The 25,561-nt window shown below is 41.2% G+C and overlaps 1 protein-coding gene across 1 annotated transcript in view; it reads left to right on the top strand.

Moving 5' to 3' along the window:
- LOC132836006 (adhesion G-protein coupled receptor F3-like) overlaps positions 1-21,179 on the top strand; it is a 35,234-nt gene extending 14,055 nt beyond the window's left edge. The window contains exons 7-11 of the mRNA XM_060855202.1: positions 6,770-8,122; positions 8,204-8,245; positions 8,343-8,378; positions 14,083-14,146; positions 20,993-21,179. Coding sequence (XP_060711185.1) covers positions 6,770-8,122; positions 8,204-8,245; positions 8,343-8,378; positions 14,083-14,145 — 1,494 coding nt within the window. The 3' untranslated portion in view covers position 14,146; positions 20,993-21,179. The remainder of the gene's footprint in view (positions 1-6,769; positions 8,123-8,203; positions 8,246-8,342; positions 8,379-14,082; positions 14,147-20,992) is intronic.
- Positions 21,180-25,561: the final 4,382 nt, after the last annotated feature.

Raw genomic sequence — 25,561 nt, forward strand, 5'->3', positions numbered from 1 at the left:
TATCCATCCAGATATCTTTTCAATTTTGCAATTGTACCAGCCTCCACCACTTCCTCTGCCAGTCATTCCATACACGTACCAACCTTTGTGTGAAAAAGTTGTCTCTTAAGTCTCTTTTATTTCTTTCCCCTCTCACCCTAAACCTATGTCTTCTAGTTCTGGACTCCCCCACCCCAGGGAAAAAACTTTGTCTATTTATCCTATCCATGCCCGTCATGATTTCATAAACCTCTATAAGGTCGCCCCTCAGCCTCTGACACTCCAGGGAAAACAGCCCTAGCCGATTCAACCTCTGCCTATAGCTCAAATCCTCCAACCCTGGCAACATCCTTGTAAATCTTTTCTGAACCCTTTCAAGTTTCACAACAGGCATCAAAACCACATTTGACCAAGTACGGTAACAAAGAGATGAATCAAAACTGAATTCTTCACACACTTAAGATTATGTTGTAGATGTCATTCATTCTTGGGAATCCATCTGATATAGGTTATCATGTTGTGACCTTCATGAGTATGGGCTGGTTGGGTACAATTAGCACCTTTTTTTATTGCAAACTGCCAAAGGGTTTGTTGTTTGATACGATTCACAAATCATTGAGATGTACAGCCACGTACTTAGGCAACACCCTAATGGTGCTGAACACCAATGGCATTGCGACTAAATAGTACAGAGTGAAACAGTGATATTCACCTGCTGCTCAAACCTAGCTTCCAGAGGTAACCTTAGCTATACTAGGTATATTGATCTTTTAAAAACCCATTGATCATCTTAAAAACCTAGTATTTTGAAGTTGAGCAAAAAACAGTTCAAAATGAACTACAATTTTAAAATGACCACCAAAACTGAAATAACTCCACAGAGGCTAGTATCCTATCACCAAGTCACCCTGTATTTATATGTGGAAAGTCTTTGACCCTGATCCAGCTTCCTCAGAGCCCGCTCTCAGGCTGTAAGAAAGTCTGACGTGCCCCTTTTTAACCTGTCAACTCCCTGATTAGACCAGATTTTGATTTGATTTATTTGACTTATTACTGTCACATGTATCTAGGTACAGTAAAAAGTTTTGTTTTGTGTGCAGTATAGGCAGATCATACAGCACAAAGTGCATATGGATAGTAGAACAGAGCGAGAAATAAATGTTATGACTGCAGAGGAAGTACACAGACAACAAAATCAATATTAAATTTAAAAAGTCCATTCAAAATTCTAATACCTGCAAGGAAGAAGCTGTTCTTGAATCTATTCGTCGTGTATGTATAAATTTTTAGATCTTCTAACCGATGGAAGAGCATGGAAGAGAGTATAACCAGGATGGAAGGGGCCTTTGATTATGTTGGTTGCTTTCCTGAGGGAAGTATAGATGGAGTCAATGGATGGGAGGCTGGTTTGCATGATGGACTTGGCTGAGTTCACAACTCTCTGCAGCTTCTTTTCAGATTAACAGCCCCAATCAAGGAGCTCATCTTCTATGAAGTCCACCTGGCTGACCTCATTACAATCATTAAATCCCTCCCTCTCTGAGTCTGAGGGCAGTCCTTTTTCTTGCAGCACCTCCTGGGCTCTTTAGCACTAGGTCAGATTCCTCTGATTCTGCCTCTGATATGGGCGGCATGTAAAACACAGACATTCGCCTCCTGCACCTTGAGCGACTCGGGAGAAATTCACTCTCTTCTTCTGGCAGCAGAGGTGTCGATGCGGTGAGATCCACTGTGCCCACCTCAGATTTAGAGAGTTCTTCAACATTTGACAGAGAGGGAAAACCCATGGACTCCGACTATTCCGAGGAGCAGGGCATATTTTGTTGCCGCACCATTTGCAACTTTACAGCTTTCTTTTGGTCCAGGTGCTTATTCAGGACCGTCGCTCCTACCCGAACTTTTTACAGGACTGGTCCTGACCTTGTTCCTGATGAAGGGCTCCTGCCCAAAATGTTGATTTTCCTGCACCTCAGATGCTGCCTGACCTGCTGTGCTTTTCCAGCATGACTCTAATCTCCAGCATGTACAGTACTCACTTTCACCTGACCTCGCACCAACCAAGCCTCTTACCTATGTGAGGCCATTTCTGTGGATTCTACACCAAACTTCATCCTCTCTGTTTCTCTCACTTGGCGGAGTCTGCCATTGGGGACTTGCGTTCCTGATACTTTTCACACCCCACTGCCAGGTACAGGAAGATCGGATTTAACTCGATGCAGAGTCTGCTCCCCATTAGCAACTCTGCTGGAGCTATCCTTGTCTGTTGCATAATCAAATAGGAACCAGGACAGTTTGGTATCTCCTGAGGCTGTCAGCTGTTTCTTTAAGCCTGCCTTCAAAGTTTGAACTACCCTCTCTCCCAGACCATTGGATGATGGATGGTATGAAGCTGAATGCCAAGCGACTTTAGGAAGTATTCAAACTCCCTGCTGGTAAATGATGACCTGTTATCTGAGACCAACACTTCCGGGAGCCCATGTATTAGAAAAGATGAAAACAGTATTTCCATCTTTGTTCCTATGTTTGATGAATGAACATTATGCACATCCAGCCACTTTGAGTGGGCATCTACAATGACTGAGAAGATTGAGTCTATGAAATGACTTGCTTAATCAATGTGGAACCAAACCAAGGGCACTCTGTGCACTGCCCCACCAATCCAAATATGTCTCTATCCAGTCCTGGTCACAGGACATAACTTCTGGCTAACATCTTCATTTTGGAGACCCCTGTATGATGGTGGTGGAGTTCAGCCAGTGTCTGTCCATGACCTTTGCTCGGGACAATCACTCTTGCTCCCCATAATAATAAGCTGTCCTCTACTGTGACCTGGTCTCTCCAGGTCCAAAAGGCTTCAAAAGGTTGAACAGACCTTTGGTTTCCCCCATCACCACCAGCTATTTCAATTTTCCCAGGACCGGATCTTACTGCGTCCACAATCTGATATCGTCAGCTGTGGCTGGAAGTGAGTCCAGAAAATTTAAAACCCTTATGGACTCTTCCCATGGTGGTGCCACCAGTGGTGTACCTGCCAATGGGAGATGGCTCAATTCATCTGCATTCACTACTTGGCCTCCCAGATGGCGCTCCTACTTGTAATTATACTCACTCAGTATTAGTGCCCACTGTTGAACTTGGTCTGAAGCTATGGGTGGCACTGCTTTGTCCTCTTTAAGAAGACCTAGCAGGGGTTTGTGATTTGTGATTATTACGTCTAGAAAGGTTTTGTGGTACTTCCAGACTCGAAATATGACCACCAAACCTTCATTCTCTATCTGTATATATAAAAAACACAAAGAAAATATACAGCCCAGGAACAGGCCCTTCGGCCCTCCAAGCCTGAGCCAATCCAAATCTACTGTTTAAACCTGTTGCCCAATTCCTAAGCATCTGTATCCCTCTGCTCCCCACCAACTCATGCATCTGTCCAGAAGCATCTTAAATAAATCTACCGTGCCTGCCTCTTCCACCTCTACTGGCAATGCGTTCCAAACATCCACCAACCTCTGTGTGAAGTATTTGCCGCATGTTTATATTTTTGCTCTGCATTTGCCAAAGTCCTGGATGCATACTTTATTGGGTGCATTCCTCTCCATTGGGCCACCCATGAGCTAATACTTACCCTGATGCTGTATGGGGAGGCATTGTATGTCAATACTAGTTCTCACTTGGGACCAACACCTTTGAGGATGATAGCTGTTTCTGCACTTCCCCGAAAGCTATGGCTTGGCTACATGACCATTCCCAAGGCTGACCCTTTTTTTAGGATTGGATGGAAAGATGCCAGGATGGAAGCAAGGTTGTGTATGAACTTTCCATAATAACTCACTAGCCATATGAAAGACCTAAGCTCTGGTACAGAAGTGAGAATCAGTGCATCTTCAATCGCCCTCAATTTATCTTTCGACGGGTTTAACAGGTTTTATCAACATTGTAACCCAAGTAGGTCACTTGAGGTACCTAGAGCACACATTTCTCCCTTCTCAGGTGTATGCCCACCTGGAAGAAATGTCAAAGGATGTGTATGAGTTCTCTAAGTTCTCCTTATTGGTCTTCCCTGTTATGACAGGTCATCTAGATAAATGACAATGTTCTTCACTGTCCACTGGAAAAACTGCACAGGCTGACGTTACCCCAAATGGCAGTCTCGTATATTGACACAAACCCTTCTGGGTATTAATTGTAGCATATCTCTGCAAATCCTCACCTAACTGTAATTAAAGTATGCATGGCACATGTCCACCTTTGTGAAAGACAGGCGCCCGCCAGTTTTGCGTATAAATGCTCTAAGTAAGGGATTTGGTATTTATCCAGCTGCAAAAAACGGTTTTCCATCTGTTTAAAATCTCCACGAAGGCGAACCAACCTGTTGGGCTTCACAGTTGGATGACCAGTACTGCCCATTCCATAAACTGAACAGGTCTGATGATTCCCTCACTTTCCAGCCTTCTGATTTCTGCCTCTATCTTTGACTGTAAAGCAAATGGCACTGGGCGGTTCTTGTAGAATCATGGATTTAAGGTGGCTTTGGTTCCTTTGATAGTCTTTCCTGAGAGACTTCCAGGTATTTCATTCGACTTTACTCAGGCAGCCAATTTTTAATCGGAGCCAATCCAGGGAAATCTCTCTCAACCAATTTCGCCCCATCAAGCTTGGATCCTGAGCCTTTTACTACAATCAGCTGGTAACTGAACCAGCTGCTTCTCAAAAGAGACTGGAACCAAAGTTGTACCATAATCTTAACCTTAAAGTTCCCTGGTATACCTTCTCAGTCTAACTGAGGTCTTACACGGTCTTAAGGTTTGGAATCCAGATTGAATTTTGTTAAAGACTGGTTCTGCAATTATTAAAATGACCAGTATTGAGCTTCTTTCAAACCATGTGTCCGTGTAGCCAGATGTTTATTTCGATTGGAAGTGATTTCGATATTGCTAAGCATTTTAACTGTTCCAAACCAGATGGAGTGGACTTCCCAGGGTGTGCACTCCCTGGATACCGGCCTATGCGTTCTCTTATCTATTTAAGTCTAGTAGGACTCCTTTGTGGTCTTGAGTCCGAATAGTGGCAGCAACTACAGTGGCTTGCTGGCCTGGATCCTGAAGAAGCTTTTAATTTTTTGGCCAAGGCTTGGCTTTGATTTGGGGTTTTGCTGTGGGCTAACTTCTGTTCACGATATGACCTGAGAGAGGTCAAGCAATTGCCTTCATTCAAGTGGCATTCCCCAAACACAGTTGGACTGGCAAGGGCGTCCATTTCCACTGGAATACCCTGTGAATCATATCCTCCACTTACCGCATTTCCCACTGGTAAATCCAGTTGTCGTGCCTGTTTGAAGCTTCAGCTATCACACTCACCCCAAATAATTTCTCAGAAATATAACTGGAGCCAGTATTTCAATGGAGGTTTTAGCAGATACTTGGAAAGAAGCTGAAGTATCCATTGCATGTGTGTGTGTGTGTGTCTCTCTCTCTCTCTCCCTCTCTAAAATGTGTCATCACCCAGTCCACATAGAAACACGTATAGAAAAAAGTCATGGAGAAATTGAGAATTTTAATAACTACAATGTTCACGCTGACACACTGCACTCAAGAAACCAACTAATCAACATCTGCCTCAGGTTAAAATATTACATCTTAAGGAGGATGAAAGGATTCTAAACAAACTGTATATTGTCCTACTTTGAATGGGTAACTATTCCCCTTTAACTTTGTATGTGCACTTGTCTGTGACTGCATCTAGACCATGTGCTTGACAACACAGTTTTGATGGATTTCCTTGGATTTCATGGTTAATAACATTGCTCTTTCTTTAATTGAATAAAATCATGTTAGTTGTCTTATTATTACTTACAAGACAATTAACTGGATTTTTTTAAAGGTGGGAGAAAGATATAATTGTTGGAAAAGAATTTACACCTTTGTTGTGAAGGAAGTTGTTTGAACATAGGAGAGAAATTTCCTCCTTACCTGGACACGACAAACTCTAGAGAAAGAGAAAAACAGGGAGTGGAAACAATTAGACCACTTTGCAAAAAAAATTACAACTCATAATAGGCCAATTGCCCCTTTTCAGTTAGTGTTTCAGGTCCAGTGACCCTTCTTCATAACTTCAGTACCTTTTCAAAGTGAACATAGTTCTTCAGTTCTGAAAAAGGGTCACTGTACCCAAAACATTAACTCTGCTTTCTCTCTACCGATGCTGCCAGACGTGCTGAGTTTCTCCAGCAATTTCTGTGTTCGTTTCTGATTTCTAACATCCGCAGTTATTTTTGACCTTTTTTTTCTGAGTTCTATCATTCTTTGATAGACCATATCATAGAATTATCTGAATTTGGAACTAATTGACAATACTATTTGATTCAAAGAGGATGAGTAAAATTGTAATTGGGGTTGCTCCCATGGTGCTTTAGGAGGACTGTCGTGAAGCAAGGGTTGAATCTTGCTCCTGACAATCCATTGGGGGAACTTTATCCTGCATGTGGCCTTATGTGCCTACAGTGGAAATGTGATGTGTTGACGCAAGTTTAAAAAAGCTAAAATTTCAATCTTTGGCACTGAGAGTCCTACTTTTTTTTTAAAAAAGTTAACATATTTAATGAAAATTGGAATAGTCATACCAGTGATAATCAATCATGAAATGGTTTACATGCAGCCAGCATTAACTGGGATTGAAACATTGCATTTTTGGTGAAGTAGTGAAGATTTTGTTCTCATTCCCAAGATTTGCCATTCTAATTTGTTAAAGAACATTCCTTGCTTAATATTGCTGTGTCACTTTTATTTCCTTACAGGATTTCCTCTCAATAGCAAGCAATGCAACACTTGATGTGCAGCAGGACAGAGAAAACAACAGCACCTATTCAATCACATTGATGAGATCAGTTGAAAAATTCAGTGAAGCATTTCAATCTCATGAGGAAAACTATGTACTGGATGTTCCAAATATTAAGCTTAAGGGGCAAAAGTTTAACACTGTTCCCTCAAAAGGTTATCATGAGAGTTTTTCTGAAAATTCTACAGTAGAGATAGAAAGCAAAAGTTTGAAAGAAAGGGTGAATAATAATTCTTTCAAAATATCAAGCATCCTATATTTGAACATAGATGAAAGTTTACCTTCAAACTCAGATGATAAGTTTATAAATAGCCTGGTTCAATCAACTACATTGCAAGTTAACAATGTTACAGACAGAAAGAACTCCAAAATTACTGTCAAGATGTTTTTCTCTCCAAAATCAGGAAAAGGCAATCCGGAAACTGCAAACTGTGTTTTTTGGGATTATGGGAGAGGTGGCTGGTCGAATGAAGGTTGCGAAACGCATGTTACTGAGAAAGGAACAAACTGTACCTGCACACACTTAACATCGTTTGCTGTACTCATGGCTGAAAAGGAGAGAGATATTCCATACCTTGACGAAATCACATATGCAGGATTGTCTGTTTCCATTGCATCCTTGATATGCTTTATCACTGTTGAAATTGTTGTGTGGAACACAGTTGTCAAAAGCAATGTCACTCGCTTTCGTCACACTACCCTCATCAATACTGCTATTGCTTTGTTATTTGCCCAATCGTTCTTTCTGGTTGGTTCAATTCAATTTGTTAAAGACAATGAAACGTTGTGTACAATTGCTACAATTTTCAGTCATTTTTTTTTCCTTTCTGTTTTCTTTTGGACATTGGCTCAAAGTCTAACGCTTCTGTATCGGCTTATCTTTGTTTTCCATCAGATGAGCAAGTTAGCCTTTATGTCGATTTCTTTTTTTCTCGGCTATGTTTGCCCCTTGATAATAGTGATTGCCTCAGCGACAAGCTTCATCAGCAAAGGCAAATATAAGAGTAAGAGTCATTGTTGGCTAAATGTCAGTCCATTTGGAACCATCACTGCCTTTCACGCGTTCATCATACCAGCTGGATGCATTATTGGAATCAATATGTTTATCCTGACAGCAGTCATTGTGAAAATAATGAGGCCATCTGTATCAGAAGGAAAAAACAAGGAGGATAAAAGGACAATTAAGAAAATCATTAAAGCTGTCCTTATTCTTAGTCCAACTTTTGGATTGACCTGGGTCATTGGATTTCTCCTAACTGAGGATGCTCATGCGTTTTTCTATTACGCATTTGTCATTTTAAATTCACTTCAGGTAAAGTACATTTATGGTGCAGTATTGTTGTTTTTAAAAATGATAATGGGATGTAATGACATTCAATCATTTCTTTTCCAGGGTTTATTTATTTTACTGACTTCCAGTTTCACAGAGACAAAGGTGAAAACATTTTGAGCTTTGTTTTGTTAATTTAAGCACTTTTGCTTCTTGTATATACAACTAATCTTAAACGTTTATTTCTTTTCATTAATTGTAGGTCCGCGTAGCCTTCACAAAGTACTTTAAGTCAATGGTACGTTTTACATTTAAATCTGAAATCACATTATAAGCAGTAAGATACATTAGTTAAATTATTGCTTTGATTTAAAAGAAGGGTGAAATTTCAATCAAAATATTGCCATGGAAAATTCTCACATATAGTTTAGAGAAATTATTTAGATTGAAACGTCGTTGGGAATTAGGGATGAGCAAAGACAACTTATAGACTATGAATAGGGAAAGGATTTAGTATTAGCTGTCCTCTCCAAAGGAACTGGAATTGACATTTCCTGGAGAGGTACAGGTGGACATCACACAATCTATGGCTGTAATCCAAATATATTTAATGAATATGTTCAGACATACTATGACGTACCTCCAGGTCAGGTAGGGGCTGAGCCCTGAACTTCTAGGACAGAGGCAGGACCACTGCCACATGATTCATTTTGACAGCAAACAGTTGTGCATAACCCCTTTGTGAAGCAGAAAGAGCACAGAAAAGCATTCCCAGTCGACTGCATGTCTCGAAATATCAAAGAAGCTTGGAGAAAGCAAATGAAGAAGCCTAGTTACTGGTAACTTTTTACAAGTTGGTTTGGGAGGTGAAGGTTCGACAAGCGCCATCTTTTGAGGCTTGCCCCAAACCTAAATGTAACCTTTAAGGAAGGAGAAAGGTATGCACTGACAGAGCACCTATCAAAAGCTCAGGAGATTCCAAATCACTTTGCAGCCAATTAGCTACTTTTGAAGTGTTTCCTGGTTCAAATGCAGGAAACAGTTTGGGCACAACCAGATTTCACAATTAAATACCAAGTAATGGCCAAATAGCTGGTTTGGAGTGATATTGATTAAGGAATAAATACTGATCAGAATACCAAGAGACCTCCTTTTATCTCTAAGGGATTTTTGAGCAGATAGGACTTTTGGTGTCAAAGGTCAAATATTGCACTTCAACAGTACAGGATTTCCTTAGTACAGCACAGCAAGATCAAATCTGTCAGGGTACTGACAAGAATAAGCAAATTGTCTCACTACAGAAAGAGAGACGATATCAGTCTTGTGCATTGCTGATGGCAGAGAAAGTTAATAGTTGACTTGGTCCATTGTAGCTGAAAATGTGTTGCTGGAAAAGCGCAGCAGGTCAGGCAGCATCCAAGGAACAGGAGATTCGACGTTTCGGGCATAAGCCCTTCTTCAGGAATCCATTGTACTTAACCATGGTGTAACATTTATGGGTTCTGAAGGAGAGTCATATCAGAAACATTAACTCAGTTTCTCTCTCCACATATGTTGCCAGACTTGCTGAGTTTCTCCAGCATTTTCTGTGTTTGTTTCAGATTTTCATCATTCTGCAGTATTTTGCTTTCATTTGAGAGCAACAATCCTGAACACGTTCACTATTAAATACCCAACATCCCCTATACAGCTGGAATATTGATGCACCAAATCACAGTCTAAATTTGTTGGTTGAACCGCATGTAGGGTGGATTTAACACCACCTTCACCCCTTACCCAGAGAGTGGTCAGAGCAGAGGGGAATTTAATGTGTTGAGAAAAATTTGGAATGGACATTCCTAATGGCCTCCAATTAAGCCCAAGAAGGAGAAGGTTAGTCTACCCACCCTAGGCCAATTGAGGCCAGTTAAGAGCCAGTTAAAGGTCACAGCCCACTGCCACTGACATTCTACTAGCAACAGGGCATACACACCACAGAGCCTACTTTATTGAGCCCATTACCTGTGTGTTTCTGCAGCTCCTCTCTCCCATTTCCATACCAGCAGTAACCACCGGTGGGAGTTAAATACTCCAGACCATAATGATATGGAGATGCCAGTGTTGGACTGGGGTGTACAAAGTTAAAAGTCACACAACACCAGGTTATAGTCCAACAGGTTTAATTGGAAGCACACTAGCTTTCGGAGCGCCGCTCCTTCATCAGGTAATAGTGGAGGACAAAATTGTAAGGCACAGAATTTATAGCAAGAATTTACAGTGTTATGTAACTGAAATTATACATTGAAAAATACCTTGATTGTCTGTTGAGTCTTTCATCTGTTCAAATACCATGATAGTTTCACTTCTTTCATGTGTAAATCAAAAATCCTTTTTCTAAAAGTTGCATTCTCAGGTTAGCTGTAACAATTGATGTTAGTTAGACAATATGTTGAAGGTGTTTGTCCCCTGTGTTCTCTGTCTATGCCATGATGTTTAGATTGATTCTAATCTAAAAAGGGAGATAACAGAGTTTTACATGAATTCATGCAGTTTTTGAGCAAAGTACAAAGTAGCTCTGTAAGTACAAATTCACCCCACAAAATATATGTGTGCATGTGGGTCATTGTGTCTGTGTGTGTCTGTCTGGGTTGGGGGTTGTGAGTGTGAGGAAGAGTCTATATATGTGTGTAGTGAGTGTAGAGTGTCTTAAGTCTGTGAGGAGGTGTATGTGTGAGTGTGGGAGTCACAGACTTAAGACTTTCTACACTCATCACACACACACACACACACACACACACACACACACACACACACACACACACACACACACACACACACACACACACTCTCTCTCTCTCTCTCTCTCTCTCTCTCTCTCTCTTCCTCACACTCACAACCCCCCAACCCAGACAGACACAATGACCCACATGCACACATATATTTTGTGGGGTGAATTTGTACTTACAGAGCTCCTTTGTACTTTGCTCAAAAACTGCATGAATTCATGTAAAACTCTGTTATCTCCCTTTTTAGATTAGAATCAATCTAAACATCATGGCATAGACAGAGAACACAGGGGACTAACACCTTCAACATATTGTCTAGCTAACATCAATTGTCACAGCTAACCTGAGAATGCAACTTTTAGAAAAAGGTTTGTGATTTATACATGAAAGAAGTGAAAAATTCATGGTATTTGAACAGATGAAAGATAATCAAGGTATTTTTCAATGTATAATTTCAGTTACGTAACACTGTAAATTCTTGCTATAAATTCTGTGCCTTACAATTTTGTCTTCCACTATCACCTGAAGAAGGAGCGGCGCTCCGAAAGCTAGTGTGCTTCCAATTAAACCTGTTGGACTCTAACCAGACCATAATGTTTTAGCAAGGAAAGGATAGCAGGGTAGTGATACTGAATGCAAAACTTGGGTCTTGTAGCACTCAATGTTTTGGTGCTAGCAGGGGCAAAAGTTTGTATGGTTGTCTCTGCCGGGGCTATCAATTGAGGCATTCAGATAACCCCTGCCAAGGCATTGAGCAGTCAAATCATGGGAACAGGATAAATAGGAGTGGCAGTGCAAAAAGGAGAAGGAAAGAGGCATAACATATTGCTTTTCTTTTTCTACTCTGGATGTAGATAAAGATATTCTGTGAATGAGATTACCAACACCACAACCCCAAATCCCATTTACTGACAAAACAGCAGCTACACACGGATTATCAATTGTGCCACTAAGCAGCACAGTGTCAGTCCTGCTCCAATGGTGAAATAAAAGCCAATATAAAACAAGTATTCTATACCATATACATCAAAGAAGTCCTGTGATATCACAATCAAATCCTTGTGCATTGTTTTGGGTCCTTTTGTCTTTCCTGGTGACCAACACAGTGCTACTGCAGTAGCTATGGAAAGGTGATGGAAAGCTGTTGAATTTTAGTGAAGGAAACAACTGATGGCTTTGGAGATGACTTTGAGCCACACTAGGCCAGATACAGATGGCACCACTTTGGAATGTTTGAAAGCAATCTTTCTGACTGATAAACAACAGGAGGACTACTGAAGCTGTGGTGAGGGGCAGGGGATGGGTGAACACTGTTATCCTGAGAAAGGGGAGCAGTTTTGCATTTGATGGAACCACATTCCACAGGATTGTTACTCTGTAATCCTGGAAATCTGTTACAGCATAGATTAGTAAAAGATATAGCAGACCTCTCGGAACACCTCGACATCCATGACAGCAGCAGTGTGAGACTGCATGGCAATAAGCTGACCCAGCGTAACTTCAGCTTAAACTTCTGTTACAACAGTCAGACTTCTGGGGAGGCTATCTGTGTTGCAACAGAGGCTCAGAACATCATTGGATGCTGCATCATAGGACATAGAACAGTACGGCATAGGAACAATCCCTTTGGCTCATCATTTCTGCACTGACTATGATGCAATTCTAAACTAATCCCATCTGTTTCCAAGCGGTCCATATCCCTCCATTCCCTGCCTGTTCATGTGACTGTCTGAATGCCTCTTCTGCCTTGCTATCATATCTGCTACTATCACCTCCATTGCCGACATGCTCCAACCATCTAGCCACGCTGCTCATCATTTTGTATACTTCTATCAGGTCACCCCTCAGCCTCCAATATTCCAGTCAAAATATCCTAAGATTGTCCAGTCTCTCCTTATAGCTAATGCACTCAGATCCAGGCAACAGCCTGGTAAACCTCTTTGCAAAGCCTCCACATGCTTCCTATGATGAGGTGACCAGAACTGCACACAATACTGTAAATGTGGGCCTAACTAAAGTCTATACAGCTGCAGCATAACTCTCCAGCATATAGCCCAGAATCAAGTCCTGGTTGCCATTTTCAAAACTCCATGAAGTCTCCCTGAGTACATGAAAATCTACCCCTTGTGTCACAGAAGAAGATATAACAGACACTTCATGGAAATCAGTCAAGGACTGGAACTCCCTAAAATTAATGTCAACAACAAAGAGGAATAGAAAATAAAATATTGTTAAATTAGCAAATTCCTTGAACCTGATATTTTCCAACTCAGGGTTTTAACAGGGATTCAGATCGAGTAATTATAAATGTAGATCCAATATTTCGAATAAAAATATAAAAAGAGTAGGTCATGCGAAAGATCTAACTGAAAGGATTTGAGGAATTCTAGACCTGGTTAGGAAACTGATTGGGCAGTGAATTGAATTGAAAACGGTAACTGGTCATTTGTTACTTTCATGCAAGGGAAAAATCGGATATATAGTCTGAGTTACCATTTGATGGCCTCCCAAGATGATGCAAGAAGATATAATATGCGCCTTGCAACAGATCTTAGTGGGCTGTTGCTATGATACATTCCACAGTCTCAGAACAACAAACACAAACACTTTAAGTAATCTCTCACCTTTCTCCAATGGAGAACTTACTTTGTGCGGGTTCAGTGGAGTGCTGTCCATTGGCTTCAAAGGAGCTCAAAACCAGAGAATCCTGCTCTTGTGTCAATGCTGAGGCGCTGCTTCCATATGCTGCTTGCATTCCCCAATTCCAGCCCTGCAAATATGAACTTTGCACCAGCTGCATAACTATTCCTCTGACACTGCAGTGTTCCCTCAGTTCTGATCCTCTGACAGTGGAGTGCACACTGAGAGAAATGTGCAGACCTTTGAAGCTCTTTTAAGTGCTGCCTTGATGGTATTTTGAGAATTTGTGAATGGGAATCTTGGTGTCATTTGAGATATTTTCCATCAAACCGAGTAAGGTAGTAGTAATTCAAGGCTGGTCAATGTGAGACAATCCATTCAGTCAGAGAGGTGTTATGCATCCCTCAAAGTGTTCACATGACAGCATTTAGTGAGATGTCCCTGATCTTTATTTAATGGTTCAAGACAGAGCATTATTCTGCCGCAGAATGGATCAAGTTTGCCAGGTCTTTTTGTCTAAAACAGGACAAGTCTATGTTCTTTAAAACAATTAAAGAGATATCACAAGTAATACTATATGACTTTAATTTTTTTCAGACCTTTCAAAGTACATCTGAGAATGTCTACTCAAAAACAATATCTCATTCGCTTAAAAAGTAAGGTTAGTAAAATTCGTGGCAATCTCACAGAAGTTAACGAAACTCAAAAGAACAGCAAAAGAAGAAACTATTTGGCCTATCAGGTCAGTTCCTCAGGTAGAGGTGGATACTACAGATGCTGGAGATTAGCATCAAGATCAGAGTAGCACAGGAAAAGCACATCAGGTCAGGCAGCATCCGAGGAGCAGGAAAATCGGTGTTTCGGGCAAATGCCCTTCATCAGGAATTCCTGCTGAAGGGCGTTTGCCTGAAACATCGATTTTCCTGCTCCTTGGATGCTGCCTGACCTGCTGTGCTTTTCCAGCACCACCCTAATCTTGACTCAGTCCCTCAGCACTGGCCCACATATAACCTATTGCATTATGGATACCACCTCAACCATTTAGAGCAAGTTATGTTTTGATTAGCCTTGTTCATACAATCGCGGTGGTGGATTCTCCAGAATCACCAACATTAAGACTGCATGGACAAGAATGTGCGAGGCAATTGGATGAAATCTATTTTGTCAGACCCCATTTGAATTGCATAGCAATCATTCTTTCAGAAGGAATAAAGTTATCTAATGTATCCAATTACTGGTACAAGCATAGTTATCACGTAAAACACTGTTAAATTACATTTGATTAGATTTGATTTATTATTGTTATATCTACTGAAATGCAGTGAAGAGTATTGTTTTGTGTGCTATCCAGACAAATCCCACCTTATGCAAGTACGTTAGTGTAATAGAAAAGAATGCAGAGTAGAGTGTTATAGCTACAGAGAAGTTACAGAGAAAGATTAACTCTAATAAGTCCATTCATAAGTTTGATAACAGCAGGAAAGAAGTTGTTCTTGAAACTGTTGATATGTGTTTTTAAATGTTTGTATCTTCTACCCAATGGATGAGGATTGAAGAGAGTGTAATTGGGGTGGCAGGGATCTTCGATGATGTTTGCTGCTTTCCTGAGGCAATGGGAAGGATCGATGGAGCCAGTGAAAGGAAGGCTGGTTTGCGTTCACAACTCTCTGTGATATTGTTGTGGTCTTGGGCAGAGGAAATGCTATGATTTCCAAATCTCAAATTGCTGTTGGAGTGTGAGCCCAGAAGAATGTAATAGTTTGAAGAATTGTAATAAGATTTTAGTGAAATTTAGTGAGTCGTAACCACCGTCATTTTCATTTTTTAAAAATCTTACAGATTTTTCAGTTCAATTTAGTTTTTTGTTCAATACTAGGAACTACTTAAAGATGTTTACTTGGTACTTTAACCATTGGTACATTTCAATCAGAAATGAGGAATGTATCAGTTAAGAGAGAGGTGTGATTAGTTATTTTCAGATTGGCAGATTTCAGTTGACAGTGAGACAACTTATGTGATGTGTCAAAGAGAGTTTTGCTGTCTTTGTGAGAGTTTGGAACTGTTGGATGTTTGGGATCACTGGGACTGCAATTTATCTTGAGGGTGTGGTGCTGGAAAGGCTTAGCAGATCAATAGCATCCGAGGAGCAGGAGAATCGACGTTTTGGTCAGAAGCCCTTCAGCAGGAATATGATAATGAAAGGCTGTGAAATCAGTTATGAAGCATTAATCCTGTAATGATAGACTAAGCTTTTGTCAACTGGTAAGCTTTAAGCTTATGCCAACAAATAGTAAGTACTGATATTTTAACACAACATTTTTGTTTCCAAATATTCGCCCGAAAAGTCAATTCTCCTGCTCCTTGGAAGTTGCCTGACCTGCTGTGCTTTTCCAGCACCACACTTTTGACTCTAATCTCCAGCATCTGTGGTCCTCATTGTCACCCTGCAATTAATCTGATGAGTGAGGACCTTGGAGAGTCATGGTGAGAAGGAGATTATGAGGCAGGACTTAGGATAAAGGGACCCATTTGACAATTGTATGACAAGAGGACCCCTAATCAGCTGCATTTGAGCCTGCATTCCAAGTAAATATGGCAGCAAGCCAAGTCAGAAGGTTGGTAGCCACAGCAATGCCACCTGGCCATGAATTGATGCTGATGAATTCCGGAAACATCAGATGTGCTGGTAGCTGAAGAAAAGTATTTTAAAAGTTCACAAGGCTGACTTTCAGAGTAGAAACGTTCTCCAATGGGAGGTCACTTTCCTAATAGCTGGTGCCTCTCCAGATACAGGAAGTCTGTGACAACAATATAAATTGACTCCTCATTGGGTCTTTATCTGTATAAAACAGCTGCCTGCCTCCTTGAGTTAGGCACCCTGTCCATTTCCAGTACCACCAATGGTAAAATACACCAAGGAAGCAGCACTTTGAGAAGCCAGTCCAAGCTGGTACCTCATTTCTTTACCAGCCTCTGTGCCTCCCAGCCTGTTTTCTGCAGGCTGAGAAAGTTCAGTCCGCTCCCCCAAGAACTGACCAACGAAATTGAAGTGAACATTGTGTGGAAAGAGAAAATGCAACTGACCACCCACATAGCTAACGGAGGTTCCCAGAGTTGTTGCAATTATTGATTCACAAATTGGCCTGAATCTTGGCTCCCAGGCTGTGAGGGTTTTTCAGGCAAGTTCCCTGCTCTCTAAACCTCTCGTGCAGAGGCTGGCTGGAGCAAGGGCCCTGCCTCAGTTCATCAATATTTTGTCAAAGTGAGGGGGTGGGGGGATAAAAAACAACAGAGGAAAATTCAGCCATCCTACCCTCAGCCTTCATGGTCCCTCATCCTCCCAAAGTGTCCATGCCCCATCCATACCAATTTGGCATCCCTATATCCCTCATTTCCTTCATGCCACCTCATGACCCCAACTAACCCCATGGCCCTTCAAGCCGTTCCATGCTTACCTCTACTCATGGTCCTTCAAACCCTCAATACTAAGTTATTATCTATTATTCATGCCAGCCTACGTCCATGAACCCATCTCCTACGGCTCTTGATTATTCCTAGGCCACTGTGTTTTCCATGCATGGCAACCCATGCTCTTAACTTGTCATCTTTGCCCCATACCTCCCATTTAAACTCCACAGTCTCCAACATTGACAGACCTCAGCACCCATGCTGAGATTAAATAAAGTTCTTAAGTGCCTATCAATGATGGAATATTAAATAATCACTCATTGATTTAAAAGATTGACCACATCTAATTGCCTTTAATTCCTTATAAAAAGAAGCATTAAAATCTCTTCTCTCATGTCAGAAAATGAACCTGTCAATCAAACTGTGAAGTAATAACAGGCATCCAACTGTGATAAGGAAAGGCTGTGAAATCAGTTATGAAGTATTAATCCTGTAATAATACACTAAGCTTTTGTCAACTGGTAGGCTTTAAGCTTATGCCAACAAATAGTAAGTACTTATCTTTTAACACAACATTTTTGTTTCCAAATATTTAAATTACAGGAATTTTAAATGCACTGAGAAACTGACAACTTCCTTTGAAAGTTATGCAAACTATTTTTATAATTCCTTTTGACCTGAGTGAGCTTGACAGTTCCAATAACTTTATGCATTTCTTACACATAACCATGTTTGTTTTTAACAAAACCAAAAGGCACAATATACCTCTCTTAAAGGACACGGCCTCCCGTTAACATGCCCAAGACCATGACTAAAAGAGTACCCAATCTCTCAAAAGAGATCAGACAATTTTAGATTTTCTCCCCCCAGACACCAGATCTAAAATAGATGCTCAATTCAATTTTTAGACATCCAACTTGTGAAAAATCACATCAGCTTTGCCATTTTATTTTAACATGTACAGTTATCTCTGTGAACTATTGGAATTGTGTGAATATGAGAACACACCTACACTGTTTCCACTCCTGCGAAAATATTAGATGCCTTGTTCAGAAGCAGTAAAGAAAATGAAATGGCTACATTGACCTGAATTAGGTTTAAGATTTTAAAGGAAACATTTTAAAGAGTTAGGGACTCAAAGTAAAACTAAATCTCAAGAGCGGTAACTTTTGAACAGTTTATTATGTCACCTGCTGGGGCCGCCCATGAAAGAGAGAATTAGGACAGCCCTTTTCCATGCAAGAGAAAGGTGAGAAGGTCCTCTCAATCACTGTCAGAGGAATATGGAAGGTTGCAGTACAATGAAGGAAAAGAAACTGAGGAAACGAAACTGACAAGTCCCTACAGGAAATGCTGTTGCAGTCCCTGTAAGGACTTATCCTGAGTTTTGGTTGATGACCTATCCCCAGGAATAAAGAGGGAGGAGTTAAGGAAGGAAAAGGAAGAGTGAGAGATAGATCATGCTAAAGAACTAGGTATCATTAACATTTTAGAGTAAAGTCCATGAAATTTCAAATTCAGAATGTAGGTAGGAAAGAGTATCCTAATTGTCATAAGTCCACCCAGAAAGACAAGTGAAGAAGGGAAGCTCAATAAAACATAACTTGGTTGATGGGGTTCTTAGCCTTGTCCATGCTATTTCCCATATTTCTGCTCTTGCCCCTTCCCCTTCTTTTTATATTAATTGATGGTCTCCCCTTGTCCCCACCCTCAATGCTATCAGCTTCTGTATTTGCAGATCATCCTCATTCATTTCTGCCTCCTCCACCTTGATGCCTTCGACAATCACATCTTCCTCTCCCTCACCTTTCATAATTCTAAAGGGATTGTTCCCTCTGTGATACTCTGGTTTAGATTAGATTAGACTTACAGTGTGGAAACAGGCCCTTCGGCCCAACAAGTCCACACCGACCCGCCGAAGCGAAACCCCCCCATACCCCCACATATACCCCTTACCTAACACTATGGGCAATTTAGCATGGCCAATTCACCTGACCCGCACATCTTTGTGACTGTGGGAGGAAACCGGAGCACCCGGAGGAAACCCACGCAGACACGGGGAGAACGTGCAAACTCCACACAGTCAGTCGCCTGAGTCGGGAATTGAACCCGGGTCTACAGGCGCTGTGAGGCAGCAGTGCTAACCACTGTGCCACCGTGCCGCCCACCAGTTTGATCCCCAGTGATTCAATAATTCCTTCCCTTCTCACATCTCCCTTCCACCCAAGGGCAAGAGATTGCATCTGTCCTCTAATATCCTCCCTCCTTACCGTTCAAGACCTCAACTTTCCATCCGTGGAACAAGAATTCAATTTTACCCCTTCCAGTGTAATATATTATAGGTCAACTTTGATGTTGTGTGGTTGGAGGGTGCCAAGATGAAAGATGAGGTGCTCTTCCTCCGGTCGGCGGTGGCAACATCAACTTGACTAGCTTTCAAATCTCCCCTCCCCCCACCTCATCCCAGATCCAATTCTCCAACTCGGCACCACACTCTTGACTCGTCCTACTTGTCCATCTTCCATCCCCCCCTATCTGGTCCACCCTCCCCACTGACCTATCACAATTGCCCCCACCTACATCCAGCTACCTTCCCCCAACCCCACCCCCACCCTCCTATTTACCTATCAGCCCCCTTCTCCACCCCCACATTCCTGATGAATGGCTTATGCCCGAAACATCAACTCTTCTGCTCCTCGGATGCTGCCTAACCTGCTGTGCTTTTCCATCGCCACACTTTTCAACTCTTGACTCTCCAGCATCTGCGATCCTCACTTTCTCCTAGTCAGATAATTGCATTGTGGCATACCTCCATTCAGTCCACAAGCTAGACCCTGCACTTCCAGAACCTGTCATTTTAATTCTCGACTTGATTCCCATTCTGAACTTTCTGTCTGTGGCCTCCTGCAGTGTTTTATTGAAACTGAAAACAAGTCCAAAAAACACCTCAACTTTAAACTAGGAATTCTACATTAAATTCAACAAATTTAGATTGTGGTCTCTGTCCAAGTTTTGTTTCAATTTATTTGGTTCAGTTTTCTCTCTTATTTCCTTTTCTTTGTTTTAGGCCCATATCTATTCAGGATCCAGTCATTCACACTTCCTCCAGATCCATTCATTGCTTATTTACTTGGCCATTACTGTTCCCTTTGACCTTGGAAATAAATTGTCACTTAAACCCTCCTGCCCTCCACAGTATAATAGACATTTTCCGTTGTTCTCTGTTCCATCTCCCATCCCATCCACCGCACACTTGCTCAAAACATGCATTTCTCACTTTTCCAAGTTTTGCTGAAACGGCCAAACTCAAACATTAACTTTACCTCTCCACAAGTGGGCAGCAGGGTGGCACAGTGGTTAGCACATTTGCCATGTGTCTGCCTGAGTCTCTCCGGGTGCTTCGGTTTCCCCCCACAGTCCAAAGATGTGCAGGTTACTGGATTGGCTAGGCTAAATTTATAAGTAGTGTCTAGGGATGTGCAGGCTAGGTGGATTAGCCATGGGAAATACAGGGTTACAGGGATAGGGTAGGTCTGGGGGGATTCTCTTTGGATGGTCAGTTAGACTTGATGGGCCAAATAGCCTGTTTCCACGCTGCAGGGATGCTATGAAATATCACCAGAACTACTGAGAACTTTCAACAACTTGTGTTTTAGTTCAGATTTTTAGCGTTCGTAGGGTCTTGCTTTTGTGCCACCACTTAAGTATTTATGAATTCAGTGATCTGGGATTTGTAAGCCTCTGTATGTTTTGCTAGATAAACTAATAGACAGGAATTTGTGCTTGAATTTAACATTCCAAATTCTGCTGCAATTTATAATTAGTGACAATAAATAAAAAGTTTCAATTTGGCAACAGTTTTATAAAATTTCCAAATGATCATTTTGTAGTCGTAACCAAATATCAACAACAAACCCATAAATAATTGTGCAGAAGAGATCATTCTAACTGCATAATACTGTAGGATTTGTGTTTAAAACTTGTGGTCTATGCATTTATTCTGAGGCTATAATCTTTTTTGACAAGAGCTATGAGTTACATTATCAAAAAAAACATTGCAAGACCTGCATTGTTAAAATTAAATCGTTTTCTCCCATAGGTTACACAGGATGGAAAATCAGAAGTTCTACACCAATATGCTCGGCAGTTCCTTTGATAATTCGCAAGTTACAGTTCTTGGCAAATAGTTTCTATAGATTACTGCTTTCCCAGCATTTTGGAGTATCAGACAGAAAATAAGAAACCAATTGAAATGTCTTATCATTACTTGAGTTTTGTTTTATTAAATATTAGCTCTAATCTGAAAATCTCAGCTTCATGTACTAGATTTAGAAATGTATTTTACATAAAGTAAATTTATGTTATTATTTTATATGATACTATTCAAATGTCAGAACTCATTGAGAATGAAGAGTGCACATAAATGTCTCCAATAGTAGTGACTGGAAGTTCCAATATGAACAGAAAAGGTATTTATCTTTTTCTGTAGAGACATCAATTTAAGTGAAAGCTTTAATTTTAATTACTGATCTGATTTGTTACTATTCAATAACTGGTTCTGATTTACTAGCTGACAAGGGCTATTATGATTTAGATTTAGATAACTTACAGTGTGGAAACAGGCCCTTTGGCCCAACAAGTCCACACCAACCCTCCGAAGCACAACCCACCCAGACCCATTCCCCTACATTTACCCCTTCACCTAACACTATGGGCAATTTAATCTGGCCAATTCACCTAACCTGCATATTTTTGGACTGTGGGAGGAAACTGGAGCACCCGGAGGAAACCCACGCAGACACGGAGAGAATGCGCAAACTCCAAACAGTCAGTCACCTGAGCCGGGAATTGAACCCGGGTCTCTGGTGCTATGAGACAGTAGTGCTAACCACCGTGTCACCGTGCCACTCATTCTAAAATAAAAAAGTAAAACTTTTACAAAGTAATTGACTTTGACTATTTCAAAATTATGAGGATTAATACATTCCCAAGCAAACTCATCACAGTTGTAAGTGTTCACATCAGAAGAATTATATTATGCAATGCACAAAATAAAGCTTTAATATATCAATACTTAACTCAGCTCGTCATGTTTGAAGTAAATGATGAAATGCATTGCATTATAATTTGTGATGTTGGACCAAATAAAGATTTAAAGATTCCACACAAATCCACAAGTAGCTTCCATGAAACCAATCTATTTTGATTTCTATTTAGCATCAAAGCTGAATTTTAAATGAAGATCATATACACATCTTTTAATATTATTAACCCAGTGAAGAGAAACTAAATAAAAATAGGAATTCTTTCACACCTCGGCAAATTCTCAAATTCACCAAATGTTCCATTAAAAATTCCACTTCCACATCTGAGTCCTACAGAACGTCAGTTACAGATCAGCCAACCTGAAATTGTTCATTTTCCAGAGAATAAAGGAAAGCACCTATTTTAGTATAAACTAGTTGGCATTAAGACACATTCTAATGAGCAATATGACTTCAATCTGTCTTACTGGTAGCAGAGGGCAAGATAACTTGCAAATCAATAGCACAGAATGAAAAAACATCATTGCTGAAGCACAATTGTATCAAGATTTGAGGTAGTGTTTTAATTATGTGGAATTTACATTGCCCATCAGTGATGTAAAATTATTTTGAAACGATTATTTTAACAAACTGGATGTGAAAACAATTTTTCTTACTGTTTCATACTCCTTACAAATCAATTAATTGTCATTTACTTTAAAAAACAAAAACATTCAAATATCATTGATTTACTGTAGATATTTCATATAGATGCAAATGTGTGTATAATATTCAGATGATGGAACAGAAATAATCGCGCTTGCAGAATTTAACATTCTAAAGAATCAATTAAGTGATGGAGATTTAATAACATGCTACATTATCTTCTTTTTTTGTTAGACACAGCAGAAAATAGTTTCCAAATATATTAAATAAACAAGGTTACAAAAAAAAAGTTCTTGTAATAATTTGTGAAGGCTGTCAATTTCAGTGCCAGTTTTATCTGAAAGAACGAGACTCCAGAAATATGACTTCTGGAGGACTGAGGTTCTGTGCTGACATTACGGCTGATGGTTAATACTGGGCTCAAGAGGCTAGGAAGAGTGTATGCAGCCCATCAAGGGTTTGATGCAACATACCTTTGGCATTCTCAGACAGTAATTCCAATTAATCCACTCAGAGAGCATTGTGCACTTTAGCTAAATCATGGCCTGGAAGAATATGCACTGCGGAGTGCAGTGGAAGCCGGGACGCTAAATGTCTTCAAGACAGAGATTGATAAATTCTTGATGTCACAGGAATTAAGGGCTACAGGGAGAGTGCGGGTAAGTGGAGTTGAAATGCCCATCAGCCATGATTGAATGGTGGAGTGGACTCGATGGGCCGAATGGCCTTACTTCTACTCCTATGTCTTATGGTCTTAATACAGCTGTTGTCTCGGTCTGCTGCAGTTCTAGCCTGTAAAGGCTTCCATTGATGATGCAAACATTTGGGAAAGGCAGAAGATGACAAGGTTGAGTATGATGGAGCTGGTAGAATAATATTCAGCTTTCTAACATGATGAACAGATGTTGACAAAATGCAATATGGAAGTCAGAGTGGTTATCTGGCAACATGCACAGCATTTATGAATCACAGATTGGCGGTATAGGGGCACTGGAAGGCTACGCAAGGACATATTGTCCACAGGGAAGGCATAGTTCATAGATTTGACCTGGGCCGAATGCCAGCACTTGTTCTCCTAGTGGTCACTCACTTCACACCAACCTGCATGCTTGCACCATTCATTCCTTTACCCGATTTGGGATCATCTGTCAGGGATCTGCAAATATTGCAGTCAGAGGTCTCATCAGTCATGTCTAGGGGCTGCTCATCAAGGTCAGTCAGAGATCTGGGATGGATATAGACCTGGGGATGAGTCTGCTGTAAGGGGGACCCTGTGATGGCAGTGGGAGGATCATGCCAAAAGGGATGAGGGAGTTATGACTGTGTGGGGAAAACAGACATCTGGAGAGTTGAACAGTGATGTCCTCCACAGGGGGACCAAACAGGAGCGGGATGGCCATCATTGAGGTGGAAAGCCAGGGCTCGTGGGCAGGGAGGACAGTGGAAGCAATGTTCAATATGGTGCGTCACCATATATGTAGGTTTGGTAGAAATGGGCTGTCGAGGTACAGTGAGTGTAAAATGGCACATGGAGATTCTGGGGCAAGGGAATGGCGAAGGATTTATGGGTCGATACCCAGCAACCAAATGGAGTTACATTCCTTGCTATTACTGACCATTCTCTAAATGTGAAATGCAACTGGAAAATGTTCGGGATAACACCCAGTCAGTATTACATTGATGAGCAAAAGCTGGATGCTAGGACATTGAAGAGGCAAATCCATGACACGGGTATTTGCAAACACAACTACTTTGAACTTGCAATCATTTCATCATCCATTTGCAGTGCCTGTGGAATGAAGGAGATCAGGATTCAAATGCTGGTCAAAGGTGACTTGCATTATTCCATTAGTTGTCTGAAACTGAACATTGGCATCTCAGTGACATTGTAGTGATTAGCGATTAATTTAAAAGTGACCAATGCTGGTCAAAGGAGGCCCATTATTTGTGCAAATTGCAAGTGTGACATAGGATGCACACACTGAATGTAAAGTTGAATGATTGATTGATGTAGGTCTGAGTTGAGGAGCGGGTCAGGGCACAATAAGCGCACCATTTTGATGCAATGTGATTATCACACAGCTGACATGGCACCTTCACCAAGTTGCTGCATATGCTGAAGCTGGATCTAAATGAACAATGGACAGAGACAACTTTTGGCTGCAGTGATAGTGTTCCAACACCTGAGTCCCAGCTGCTCCAGAGGTGTGTACTGAGCTGGTTGATTAACAATATCATTGCCCTTGCTATCAGGGCACAGCATGTCTCACAATATGGAGACTTGTGTGCATCCCTCATCTCTAGGGTCTGCCACCAGTGACTGTTCACAGAACCAAGAAACTCTTTTACTTCTTAAGCTCCCAACAGAGGCTATTTCCACCAAGAAACCTGTGCCCTTCTGCTGTTGGGACATTGATGACTGTAGTTGTCTTCCTGAGAAAATGAAGACAGATGGACCAGGACGAATAGAAGGCCAGGTGCAGCAGATCACCGGCCTCTCAGATGGGGGGAACCCAGCTCAGGAAGGCAATACAGCCACAGGGCACCTCCCTGCCAGGATATGTCTTCGGCCCTGACTCCCCTTCCTGGAATTTGTGCCTGTGCATGAAACATTGATAACTCCTCTCTCATTCCCCGGCTTACGGCTGCTGCCTGGGGCTGCTATGGAGGGAGTATGCCCTGCTGCAGTCTTCATTTTCAGCCTGATTTTGTTTCTAGCAAAGGATCTTGTCTGTATCCACCAAAATGCCAAACATTTTATCATCGAAATGGTTTGGCTGCTTTCAACCTCCGGCCCTCCCCACTTGGAAGTACACTGTTGTCTTGTTGCAGGAAACACACCAGGATAATCTTCACCAATGTAAAGGTAGAGAGGGAAGGGGTGAGGGAAAATAGTGAAACATCCCAGATACATCATTAGCTTACTGAAGACTAAATTTCAAGAACTTGCCTCATTTGTTTTGGTATTCAGCACAGGA

The sequence above is a fragment of the Hemiscyllium ocellatum genome, chromosome 3 (genome assembly GCF_020745735.1).
Source record: "Hemiscyllium ocellatum isolate sHemOce1 chromosome 3, sHemOce1.pat.X.cur, whole genome shotgun sequence".
Lineage (NCBI taxonomy): Eukaryota > Metazoa > Chordata > Chondrichthyes > Orectolobiformes > Hemiscylliidae > Hemiscyllium > Hemiscyllium ocellatum.